Source organism: Aspergillus nomiae, assembly GCF_001204775.2.
Source record: "Aspergillus nomiae NRRL 13137 chromosome Unknown contig00107, whole genome shotgun sequence".
Taxonomy (NCBI): Eukaryota; Fungi; Ascomycota; class Eurotiomycetes; order Eurotiales; family Aspergillaceae; genus Aspergillus; species Aspergillus nomiae.
In genome coordinates, this window is record NW_015378162.1 from 13,804 (window position 1) to 26,345 (window position 12,542).

General features: G+C 49.2%; 5 protein-coding genes across 5 annotated transcripts; 3 read left to right on the plus strand and 2 right to left on the minus strand.

Moving 5' to 3' along the window:
- Positions 1 to 204: 204 nt before the first annotated feature.
- Positions 205 to 650, plus strand: ANOM_005663 (uncharacterized protein; the record flags this gene model as incomplete). The annotated part of the gene is made up of 3 exons (XM_015550920.1): positions 205 to 345; positions 441 to 508; positions 605 to 650. 3 exons carry the CDS (start codon positions 205 to 207, stop codon positions 648 to 650), a joined length of 255 nt encoding a protein of 84 aa, XP_015407599.1.
- Positions 651 to 1,793: 1,143 nt separating this feature from the next.
- On the plus strand, positions 1,794 to 3,407 carry ANOM_005664 (cytochrome P450; the record flags this gene model as incomplete). Its single annotated transcript, XM_015550921.1, has 2 exons — positions 1,794 to 2,189; positions 2,262 to 3,407. 2 exons carry the CDS (start codon positions 1,794 to 1,796, stop codon positions 3,405 to 3,407), a joined length of 1,542 nt encoding a protein of 513 aa, XP_015407594.1.
- Positions 3,408 to 5,951: 2,544 nt separating this feature from the next.
- ANOM_005665 (aminoglycoside phosphotransferase family protein) lies at positions 5,952 to 6,794 on the plus strand (the record flags this gene model as incomplete). The annotated part of the gene is made up of 1 exon (XM_015550922.1): positions 5,952 to 6,794. The coding sequence occupies one exon, from the start codon at positions 5,952 to 5,954 to the stop codon at positions 6,792 to 6,794; it is 843 nt and encodes a 280-aa protein (XP_015407595.1).
- A 680-nt stretch (positions 6,795 to 7,474) lies between these two features.
- egl3 (putative extracellular endoglucanase/cellulase) lies at positions 7,475 to 9,171 on the minus strand (the record flags this gene model as incomplete). Its single annotated transcript, XM_015550923.1, has 5 exons — positions 7,475 to 8,496; positions 8,544 to 8,641; positions 8,699 to 8,763; positions 8,816 to 9,024; positions 9,075 to 9,171. 5 exons carry the CDS (start codon positions 9,169 to 9,171, stop codon positions 7,475 to 7,477), a joined length of 1,491 nt encoding a protein of 496 aa, XP_015407593.1.
- Positions 9,172 to 10,742: 1,571 nt separating this feature from the next.
- ANOM_005667 (NRDE family protein) lies at positions 10,743 to 11,851 on the minus strand (the record flags this gene model as incomplete). Its single annotated transcript, XM_015550924.1, has 2 exons — positions 11,701 to 11,851; positions 10,743 to 11,639 (listed from the first exon to the last, which is right to left on the minus strand). Exons 1-2 carry the CDS (start codon positions 11,764 to 11,766, stop codon positions 10,743 to 10,745), a joined length of 963 nt encoding a protein of 320 aa, XP_015407586.1. The 5' UTR covers positions 11,767 to 11,851.
- Between the last annotated feature and the right edge of the window lie 691 nt (positions 11,852 to 12,542).

Here is a 12,542-nt window from a genome sequence, read left to right on the forward strand (position 1 = left end):
ATTCATTCCCTGTAATTCTCTCACCTAACACAAATTTGGGATTCGCCGATCATGTGCCGTGATCAACAGGCACCAGGATTATTTATTCGTTGCTGAGTCCCTTTCGTTGGGGAAATCCTTTGACATTTTTTCTCATCCCCTTTCCAACATTTGTCTAACTCACCTCACTCACACACTTCACCAACACTACATCCTCCCATCAAAATGTTCGGCTTCTCTATGTTCAAGTCTTCCAAGGAGGAAGAGACCTCCCAGCAGCCTACCTGGAACCCCAACACTCTCACTATGGAGCAGCCTACTAGCCCTGCCGCTCCCAATCAGCAGCAGGTCGTGACTGAGCAGCCTGTACGTGGCCTCCCCACACCATATTTTTTCCGTTCCTCTTTCTACCGTGCATTGTTTATGATTTCTCCCATGCCATATAGCTAATGATCGAACAGGCCAGCCAGGAGCAGATGAACATGAACCTCCGCGGTGGTGGAAATGGCGGTGGCATCTGCTGCGGAATGTACGTTCCCCTTACCTACCCAATGAGACCTCCATGCATCTCCAATGAGTGTAATGGGCAAACATTGCAATAAAAAAGCTAACGAGTCGGGTACAGTTGCGCCGGTCTGGCTTGTTTCGAGTGCTGTGAGATCTGCTGTTAAAAGTGTCGCACGGACCCATCTTGGACATCACCTGAGGGTCGTCATGATGTCTACGCGACCGACTCTCGTGTCAATGTTATAGATACCCAGAGTTCTAGACTCGCTATGTTGAATGTTAATGCTAGCTATGGATGAGATGCGACGTGAAATGGCCTGCGGCCGCATCATACACTAAGGTTGAACTGGTGTTCGCAACGTGTACATATCAATGGACGTGATAGGTCATGTCTCCATCAATAATCTTCTGCCCACGTTCGAGTGTTGGCCTAAGACTTATGTACTATTTTCAGTAGCAGTCTCGGTGTCATGGTTCGTATTTCAGTCGTCACTTGCATTCTGTAGCTGTGCCACATGACATGCTGGTTTGTATGCGGTGCTGACATAATTGAATCAAGTAGCTCACTCATTCACGAGCTCGTGAATTAAATCGTATTGTCAATGGACAACCATGGACGATCCCGCGTCATGTGGAATGGAACCCTAGGATCATTTAGGTAGCAGCCTTAGTGCCTCGGGCAGGACCTCGTAGTACATGACGTCCATCACATGATTTCTTAAAGGTTCAACTTTGTAGCCACCGTCAGCGTCACCCCCGCATGCTCATTGCTGATACATTGAAGATCTGATGATGATAAGTGGCTCGGCCTCCCCGGACTCCGATCAGGGCCTGTCCCACCCCTCCCAAGCACAATCGGGTGACGCCGACCTGTCAGGGTAGTCCGCATGTCAACGCTCGACCAAGATCTTCACTGTGAATCATGACCAAACCAAGAGGGATCGGCGTTTCGACGTTCCCGAAGTGGGTTACTGTTCTAAGCGTCGCCGAATTGTGTGTGCGAGATGATGACTTGGTGGGACGGTGGCCCGCCTAGCTTAGGCGAATGGCTGGCACCATTATTATGAAATCATCTATATGCGTATGCATTATATGTGGATTAATTCACTCCAGCCACTTCACTCGTCTCCTATACACCACTATGCTAGGGTGTTTCTCCACTTCTTCACCTACACCCTCGGTGATGATGTTACAGCCCGAGGTTGAGTCGAACCACCAAAAGGACTAAATATTGCTGCGCATCCACCCTTCTTCTGGCCGCTTTGTTGCACCGCATCAACCCCCCACTGGGAACGATAACGGCCACCATGATTCCCCTTCTCATTTTTGCCGCCCTCGCGGTCGTCTTGCGTCTCCTTTGGTCCATCGTTACCAGTTTTCGTCATGCTCAAAATGCTCGCAAGTGGCACTGCGGTGCGATCCCCACCTATCCGGGTGATATACTCGGCATCAACACGTTGAAGGAAGTTCTGCGCGCCGACAAGGAGAAACTCATCCCCATGTTGTCGGCGCGGCGCGTCGAGACGATGACAGCCCGTGAAGGAAGATACGTCACGACCTTCCGCTTCCGCCAGATGGGAAGGGAGAGCGTCTTTACTTCTGACCCGAAAAATATGCAAGCCATTCTGGCTACACAGTTCAAGGACTTCGAGCTCGGGATTGCCAGAAGAAATACCATGCATCCGTTGTTGGGACCCGGCATCGTGAGTTCCCCTGCACCTATGCCACACAGAGTATAGTCACAACAATTACTAACGCCGTCAATCGTGATCCAGTTCTCAGCAGACGGCGAAGCCTGGTCGCGATCGCGATCCCTGCTCCGCCCGCAATTCACCCGCGACCAAGTCAGCGACCTCGATCTCGAAGAACGCCACGTCCAAAAAGCCATGGCCGGCATGCTCGCTGACCCGTCCACCAAATGGACTCCCGAAATCGACATCCAGACCATCTTCTTCCGACTGACCATCGACTCTGCCACGGAATTCCTCTTCGGCGAGAGCGTCGAAAGCCAAACCGCCGCACTAAGCGGTGGTAAAATCATCGAGGACAAATTTCCCTTCTACTTCGACCGCGGCCAGTGGTACGCCGCGCAGCGCTCGCGCTTCGAAAAACTCTACTGGATAGTCAACAACAAAGAAAGCCGCGAAACCGAGCGCTTCGTGCACGCGTACGTCGACCGCTTCGTCGACGACGCACTTGCCGCTGTAAAAGAAGGCAAAATCAACCCCGAAAAGGGCAGCTCGGACCACTACGTCTTCCTCCACGGCCTGACTGCCGCCACGCAGGACCCAGTCGAACTCCGCTCCCAACTCCTCAACATCCTCCTCGCGGGCAGAGATACCACCGCTTCGCTGCTAAGCTGGTGCGTTCTCCTCCTCGCGCGCCATCCGGATATCTTCCAGAAACTCCGCAACACTATCCTGGCCGACTTTGGCAGCTATGAAAACCCAAAGAACATCACCTTCGCTTCGCTCAAATCCTGCCGTTATCTCCACTACTTCATGAACGAGGTCCTCCGTCTCTACCCCATTGTGCCGGGGAACCGTCGCATCGCGGCGAAGGATACCACCCTGCCCCGCGGCGGAGGCCCGGACGGTTCTGAACCTGTGTACGTCCGCAAGGGCCAGCCGGTCGTGTATAGCGTATTTGTCACACACCGACGGAAGGACATCTGGGGCGCGGACGCGGAGGTGTTCAATCCGGACCGCTGGGAGGACCGGAAGGTCGGGTGGGAGTATTTGCCGTTCAACGGAGGTCCCAGAATCTGTATCGGGCAGCAGTTCGCGCTTACGGAGCTGGGTATGTGCTTGTGCGGCTTCTGCAGAGGTTTGATCGGATCGTGGATGCCAGGCCGGACAACGAGATCCGGTTTAATGCGACGCTTACCAGTGCGCCGTGGGAGAATGTGGTTGTTAGGTTGAGGGAGGGGGCTTAGTGTGCCTGTTGGGTGTCTGCCAGATTGTATTTTCACGAATAGTTCTACCTAATGATTTTGCTTTTCGTTCTAGGGAATAATATGACAGGCGTTACCTGGACTGAAGCTGGTAATACTTAGTGCCAAATGCCATCTGTAGTCATAAGGGAGTATCAATATTACTGCAGTATACCAAAAGAAAAAGAGAAGGGGATAAAGTAGAATAAAATAATAATACTACCATTTCTCCGAGGTCTGGAGATCTCAAACGAGCATCTCAAATCACTTAACTTCGATCTGAAACTCAGACCATTTAGCTACAAGGCGTTGTTGTCCAAGTCATAAAACCAAGAATGCCTTTCCCTGTCTATGGCTTAACTACACTATGCTTAGTATTTAAAGTTTTATGCCTAACCAACAGCAAGGTTTAAGCATGTACACAAAGAGGAAAAGTAATGCAGGCTCTCCCTCTACAAGCATCCATCAAATCCTTAGTTAATAGATCTATATAGAGTAAGTTTAATGAAGAATTAAAGAAATGAATAAGAGATTCTACAGTAATCTAATATAGGAAGGGGTAGAGAATCGGTAAGGGGAGTAATTGTTGCAGAGTACCTAACCACCATAGTCCACCGAGTTAGGGCAAGGTTTTCGGCGGCCAGGTAGACAGATCCTACTAACACCTTCTTCCTATAAAACCATGACAAGACAAGTCCAATAACATTGCATTCAAAACTCTTACCCTCTACACGACAAGCTTCATCCACAGTATTTAACACTTAAAAACCCTTAGCACAGAGACGGTACTCGACCAGATTCGAATTTGCAAACACCATACATACACCACGAAGCAGGCAATCCCTAGTTCCCCCCTTACGTGGGTGATATCATAACTTTGGCAAAGGGCAGTGGGAGTCACGGCGATAGAAGCTCTGCAGGGGTATAACTAGTGAACGTGGAAACAGGTGTAAAAGTTCGCAAATATTCAGCTTTCTTCAATATTTCTCTCGACGCATATGGCACGTCACGAGGCAATAAATCAAGCATTTGTTCTATTCTCGAAGGTCAGTCTTCAGAAATAACATCAGCGACTGGGGACGAGAGGTACTGAGGGTTCCCAATACTATGTGTCTCTGCCATTGATCTTTCAGTATTGAAACACTGAAGCATTTGAGGTAGAGACACTATCTTATGAGGATCACCTACTCTACAGTCTAAATGTACTTTCGAATGGTTCGTCATCCAACTATTGAGTATAGCTACTCAACAGATCTCACCCTTGGACCTTGGACTAGTTAACTCACGGGCTAAATTATATCTCCATTGACCTCACAGCCACCATATCATCGCCGACCACTAGTAGATCCTAGTCATTGCAGTAAGTCGTCTCTAACCAAGATAGCTACCTGGTTGCAGAGCCCTGGTATAACAATAATTAACCATGTAGATTGATCACAAAAAGCCAAATTAGGTACATAAATGTCGTTATATAGTGATACTTTTCCGTCATATCCCTGCTAGACACACGCGTCTCGCAGTGTAGTAGCTGGGGACAGTCCCATTGACCCCCTCTTGGCAAATAATCCTTTAGGTGTACTCATCACCCTCGGGTGGTTTCCTGTCTTCGACTAGGTACGCGAAACTCAGAGACAGCCGTGACTGCCAGCCTCCTATTTAAATCAGTTAATATTAGATATGTGTAGATGAAGCGTACGGATCACACCCACATCAACGGCCGCTCTAACCTCTACGGCGGCTTGTCTGACGCGCTTTAGATTGTCGGGCGAAGCATCTTTTTTATAGTCGTCTTGGGCACTTTTGTACCAGTCTTGAGCTTTACGTATAGCCGCATTCAGATTGGCACAATCGCTCTGTGGCACAATTGTCCCGTTTGTTGGGTTGTCATAAGTCGGGAGAGCTGTAGTAGCAGCAATGAATAGAGAAGTGACAATAATTGGCAGGAACTTCATCTTGGTAGTTCAAAAGAGGGCAAGCTTTTATCAGCTGTCTAGCAAAATAACTGGTTTTGAAAGCGAGTGAAAGAAACAAGTCTCATAAAATCAGAGAAATGGGATTGTGGGCTTTCATACTTTTTTATCTTCGAGCTCTCTCCCACTTGCAGCTTAGACGTCGAGAATAGGGAAATGATCGACAAGAACATCGTGATGAATCTGACGATCTACACCACTATTGAAAATAGTTTGCGGGTTTGTGTACACGAGTAGCCACGGCAGCTCTCTAGTTTTCCAAGAAGAGTAATGATAATGTTGCACATACGCCATGTCCCAAGCTTCATCATAAAGCACTGGTTTGACGGCCTCCAGAAACAAACTATGAGGAACGATAGTGGACCGTTAAAAAGGGTATTATACCGCCCGTCTACCTCTGTCCTCACTCTATAAAAGATCACTTCTCCCTCTTCCCTATAGTAGCTTGTTGAAGTAGGCCGGGCGGTGAATGGCGGCGTGTGCCACCGTATAAGACCCCTCCACTTCCAGGCTAACCATCCACCTATTACAAGACCATGTCTGCCCTCTACTCCCCTAACTAGATGGACACCGAGCACATCTGCTCAGCATGTAGCTGGTCACCAACCCGTCAAGAAGGATGTCGCTACAACAGCCACGTGAAACTCTTCTATGGCGTCAGCAATCACGGAGCATGGTCTCTGGGGTCACATCTGATTCTAAAAGAGCGGACCACTGAGCCACCCAACTTCGAATCTACTAACCTCCAGTTCCTGGCCGAAAGAACCTCAATGCCCGTCCCCAAACTCGTCAAGGAGTGGCAGGAAGACGACGGGACCTATTTCCTGCTTAGCAAACGGATCCCCGGCCGTCCCTTGAGTGAAATCTGGGCTACCATGTCTGGGGCAGACAAAGAGCGTGTCGCAAAACAGACCGCGGAGTATTTGATGCAGCTTCGCGGGCTTCACTCAGCCCTAATGGAAAGCCTCGGCGGACAGCCACTCTACTCGGCTTTTCTGTTCCCAACTGGCTACTGCATCGGCCATGGCCCGTTTTCGTCAGATGATGAGCTGTGGGCTGAAATGGCGCTGGCCTTGGAGAATGTGCCGGAGAATGTTCGTTTGGAGTTACGGAGGCGTATGCCTGCTGCTACTCCCTATACCTTCACTCATGGTGACCTGACCAATGTCAATATCATGGTGGATGATAATGGTTTGGCGGGAATTCTGGACTGGGAATTTTCAGGCTACTTTCCGGTTTGGTGGGAGTTTACTTGCGCAGGAATTGGGCTAGGGCAAGACGACAAGGAATGGAAAGACTTATTGCGCAAGTATCTGCCGGATCATACTGAGGCTCGTGAGTTTTGGTTGGACTTTTACGCCTTGCGCAAATATCCGACTTTGGATGAGAGAGGGTTAGTTTTTTAAGTAGCTGTGGTTTGAGCATGCAAAATGAGGCATAAGAATAGCGTACTATGTAGAAGGACCTTCGACTAGGTAAGCATACATAGGCAGAAACTAAAAGACAGACAGTAGATATTGAAAGGACTAAAAAACTGATTCTTTACCTTTGCTATTTGGATTTGAGTATAACTTATATCCAGCAGATCCCTTCGGATCAGGCAGGCTCATGTCCATCATTCGCTATTGAAAGCCAGCGGACATGGACTCGAAGTCGCCGTTCGGCTGCCGAGTTGTCTATGCACCAGGAAGGGACCAGGGTATACTGTACAGTCAACCAGCTGAATCGTGATACCATCTATGGCAATAGCTAATAGTTAGATAGTGCAGACGAATTGAGCTGTGTTACAGACCCTTGTCTAGGATGACAGCAAATAACGAACGGCTAATCCTTAAATAGTGTAGTTCTTCACTGATTCTAAATGATTATTCAAGTATTTGCTGAAGGTAGTTGCCACTTTGGGGCCACTCTTACGCTAGTTCTCTATCAGTGTCTATGGTTATATGGGGTTGCAATGATGATCATCATCGTTGACTGAGAATACTGTATGATGAGTTCTATCCAAGACTGAAGCTGGTAATATGTACAACTGAAGTGAAGATGATCGATTCCATCAACTCGCCACCTCGTCGTCCCCACTGGCCCTTTAGAGACACTGGCTATAGTAGGGGTTCTGCTTGACGCAGGTGTAGCCGCTCTCGCAGGTTTTGGGTCCGCTATAGTTGATTCCACCGCACTGGTAGTACTGGGGGACGGCACTCGCGGAGCTGCTGGGTGCTGCGGTGGATTTGCTGGCAGTCACAGTGACGGTAGAACGGTATCCACAAGCCGAGGCGGTCGAAAGAGTCGTTGGTGCGCTGCTTGTGGGCACACTGGAAGAAGCGCTGGACGAGTCAGAGGTTGGCTGAGGGGCTGGGTGAGATGGGGTGGGTGTGGCAGTGTCGACTTCCGAGGTGGTTGCGGGGGCTTCGGCAACGCTGCTAGTGGAGGAGGATTCCACGGTGCTGATGATAGTCGAGGAAACGGAGGTAGTCGAGGCGGTGGCAGAGGTCGAAGTGCTGGCAGAGGTTGAGGTGCTGGCAGCTGCAGTCGATGGGACGGCAGAAGTAGCCGATGAGCTGGTGCTAGCGCCAGTGCCATCCACGAAGTATTTCTTCAAGATGGGAAGGTATGTGGAGTAGGCAGTTCCATCAGTCGGCTCCATGCTGTACATGTAGGATCCCCACCAGGGACCAGCCGACCACCATTCGGCACCCATCCAGACATCCGAGTTGTCTGACATGTAAGAGAGGAGACCCTCGACAGCCTGCTCGCACTGCTCATTGACACCGCCAGCGAATTCACCCAAGAAACCCTTCTTGTTGTTTGTCTTCAACCACTGCGTGGCAGTCTGCAGTCTCTCCTTACCGATAGTCGAGCTGGCACAGGCCTCAGAGGTACCAGAGCCGTCCGAGTCGAGATACTGGTGCATCTCGTAGACAATCTTGTCTTGAGGATCAGTCAGTTGGCTGAGGTTGTCATTGGTATCGGCCCACTTCCATGCACCCGAGTACGAGTTGCCCTCAACAAAGATGTATTGTGTCGTGGCTCCAGCCGCGCGAATACCGTCAATGGCCGCCTGGTTCAAGCTGAGGACCAGAGACTGCTCCATGTCATGGTACTCGTTGTCTGTATATGTTAGTATCCAACTTTAGTAGTAGGCGACCTTGTCTTACTAGTATCGAAGATGACCTTCTCGTTCGATGCGAATTCTCCAGCGACGGTCTTCCAGAAGGTTTTGAAGTCAGAAGTAGAAGAGATGATACTTCCAGAGCTATGTAACTAGTTAGCTTCACATAGCCTCAAGACATAAACTATGAATAGGTCTTACTATCGTCCGTAGTTGTGGGGGTCGAGAACGGCGTAAGCACCGCTATCAGTGATGGCCTGGACAGTCTACAAAAGCATTAGCAAAAGTTGTAGGAGCATCCGTTGGGTGGAGACATACAGATTTCAGGTCTTTCAAGTAGGTCGCGTCCAGAGATCCAGTCATCTGGTTAGGCGCCAAACGCTCCATGAGAAACGGGATACGGAAGACGTTCATTCCATCATCCCTCAGAGTCTGAATCTTAGATGTATCAGGCCAAGTGTAGTCGGTGCCCAGTGTTCCTGGGATGCTGGATCCGAACTCAGCGCCAGATTCGCTAACGCCGACCCCTATCTCATTCGTTAGATCCAGTAACTGCAAAGCCTACTTTTTGACGTACAGGTGAACCCTGAGCCACGCTTTTTGATATCCCGCGTGGGATACGCATGCACCAGGCTTGCAGCACTTGCAGCCATGATCAAATTGCCGATTCTCATTGTGAATGAATGTATGCCGAGCTTGTCGGGAAAAGAAAGAATGACAAAAAGAGTGATGAAATGAAGGACCGAAAGAATGAATGAGTGAATGACAAGAACCAGTCTTGAGCTTGGAGTGTTAGAACATCGCCAGAAAACGTCGAGAGTCGTACATCTTTATATCCGTTCGGCCTTGGAAAGAGAGATGTCCGGCGATTCCGCCGGTTTCCACATTAATCTCAGCCAGGAATTCTACCGTGGGAGTTCTACTAGAATTCTGAGACAGCTAATCTGTGGGCTGATCCAGAATCTGTTTCCTCAGTGTACACATTTCCTAAGATGGAACACATTCCGAATACCCCCGTGGGCCGATCAAGTTGTTGCCTGCTCGATATGAAGAGGCGTTCAGACTAGCTGGCAGTCGGAGATGTTAATCTAATTCAGGGGCTTAATGACAAGAACAGCACGCCGGGAATCATGAAGATAGCCCCGATGGTGCTAGTGAATGGTCTCGAGAAATAGCGGTGCTATCTCCGGTCATCTATGAAGCACGGGCTTGTGGGACTGGCGGAAATGAATCAAGCTCCTGCGCCAATAGCCGCTTACTTAGGGCACGCTTAACCAAGCGTAAGCCGGACTAAGGAACCCATTCGAATGGAGAGAGACTGGCAGAAATCTGATTATTCGCTCTAATGGCAAAATTGCGGCAAATTACAGATCCAATTTCGTGGGGCCGGGTGAAGAGTGAGCAAAATATGTTATCAAGATGAAACACGGAAAGGCTCCGCAGATTGGTGGAATCTCGACAAAAATCCGTTGTGGGTGCTCGGCAAGTTCCTTAACAGCCACCGTTGGAATAGTGGGCGACACCAAGGATTAGTTGAAATCTTAGCGAAGCTTGTTCGATGAAACTGAAACAATATGAACAGTGGAAGGATCATCGGGGGCTGGTACCATCGATTGAGGAGCGACTACTATGAGACATTAGTTCGCAGGGCCGCTCTGATAGGTTTGCAACTAATCATAGCTAGTAACTGAACTCGATTCGAGCGCTGCGCGGATCCAAGAAAAGTTTTCCGCCTCTGTGGACTCGTTGTGGCTATATACGGTGAACCTGTCGAATTGTACATTGTACGTCCATGTATATGCATGAGAGGAAAGGGGATGGGCAGAATTAAGATCAAATGACGCTCTGCGCCAATGGTAAGAGGTCTTTCCAAGCCAAGAGTGTGGGATCATTCGAAAGAAATCGAGATGGATTTAAAATCTCCGAATGTTGCGTGACTCGACGTGCACCTGACCTGGCATGAGTCAAGGCAGACACGTGCAAAGAGGAGCTCCCGGCCCTTGCATTTTGGTGGATAGTGGTGATTGGTATTGCTAACACTGCTACTATTCTCACTATCGCTAGTACTGTTATTGCTACTACGATGGCAACTCCACTGCATAACAGCTGGCGCCGAAAAGGGTTGAGGTGTTCTGCTGCAAATAGGAGTAAAATTGGGCATCATGTCAATTATGCTATGCTATGTACAAGAATCAATCATCACGGCCGAGAATAACAGGACAGCCAAGATAGGCTGTTGAGACTATTATTGGGTTACTTGGAACTCGTACGATCGGTCTCCGTTGCCAAGTGGAATAGCGTTCACCTCATTGTCATAAAGGGTGCGTTCAAAATACCTCACCCGTCCATCTTTACTAACAAGGATAACGGTCTGCTTCTGGGTCCCGTACGCACCATGCAAGTATGACTGGTCCAGCTCATCGCCCTGCTTAGCACTAGTCGCCTTTCCCTCAGCACAAGCCGTGGCTACACCATCAGCTGGCCTCGTGAGTTGCTCTTTGGTCCCAAGCTTGGGAATGAAAATACTCTTCCTAAAGTGCGGGAGATAGTCTTCCGCAGTTGCGCCTTCGGAAAGGTTAGGGAGCGTATCCTTGCTTAATAACCCAAGTAACCTATCGATGAGTTGATCTTCATCCTCTCGAGCCTCCACGTGTGCCTGGATAACTTCAATCATCAGCTTCTCGCCATCGATTATCTTTGGCCAGGAGCGATCATCAAAATGCGTGTTGCTTAATCCCACCGTCTGTCCCTCTTCTGTCGCCAGCCAGGTGACTTGGTCCATATTGGACGAGCGGTTGGAGATCACAGCCAATGGCTCGTCCACATAGCCGCACACCAGGCTAAATCCCCCGACATTTCTCGCCGTGGCACTTGCTACCATCCTCTGCGCAAAGTCCCGAGTAGACTCTTTAGGCTCAGGGGCGACCGTAAGCCAGCCGTTGACGATAGCCCCGCGACTTTGTGTGCCGGTAGCCTTCTCGGACGTATCTTCACGATAGTTCGTTAAAACAGCAATCTTTCCCTCCTTCGTAACTCCCATCCATGTTCCTTGTGTAGCTCGTGCTAGGTCCCGGCCACCTAATATATTGGAATTTGATTCGGGCCACCAATCAGCCGGGGCGGTTGGTCGACGGAGGTATTCCTAGACACTGTTAGGTCACGGCATATCAGGTGATCCCGTTGTAGGTAATTTAGCCGCATACATCCCTGTTGTCGATAACAATAAGCGAATAAGTCGGATGGGCTGTAGATATTAATGCAATACACATTCTAACGGTTCGGTAGCGTCAAGTCGTTATCGTACGTGTGTTTGAGACAAGGGTATGGTGCTGCTTGGAGGGGCAGCTACCAGTTTCTTGCTGACAGATATGCTTAAATCTTAATATGTTTGATTAACGGAATTAACGAAGGGTCATCAAAGATATACAGGTATCAAAGTTCCACATCTGTAGAAGTTGTGAGGGACAGGCACCAGAACTAATATAGTCCAGGCACTGAAGTCATCGGGCAGAGACACTGCCGGCAGATTCCCTCACCGCCTGTCTTGACCCACTAATATGGGGCTCGCTTCCACAAATAGCAACTTCTCACGTGATCGTACTCCAGGCTGTATGACTCAGCACATGGAGTTGTCGAGATGCAAAAAGTACGCGTGCGATTTGAGAGACTGTCTCCCCTGCAAGGTACTACATAAACCTTTTGATTATATCGATGATGAACTCACGGGTTTGTTGTCGTTGTTTGAAAGATTTTGACACGTAGTAGTATGACCTGGAAGCGTAGTCAGAAGGAAGAATATATGACACCAAACCAATTTCCTGTGGACAAGTCTCAGCAATGAATAGCAAAGCAACCACGTTGCTTTTAACACAGCAACACTTCAGCTTCATCCAATATATACGACTTGAGACTATTACCTCTCTCGTCCGGATAAACTTTTCCCAGGCATTGAACAAACCTTAAATCATGACGTCAAGCCGGGTGTGATTCGCTGCGACTCGTGATCCCGGAAATAGAAAGGTTGCCCTAATCTCGTCGATGGTTC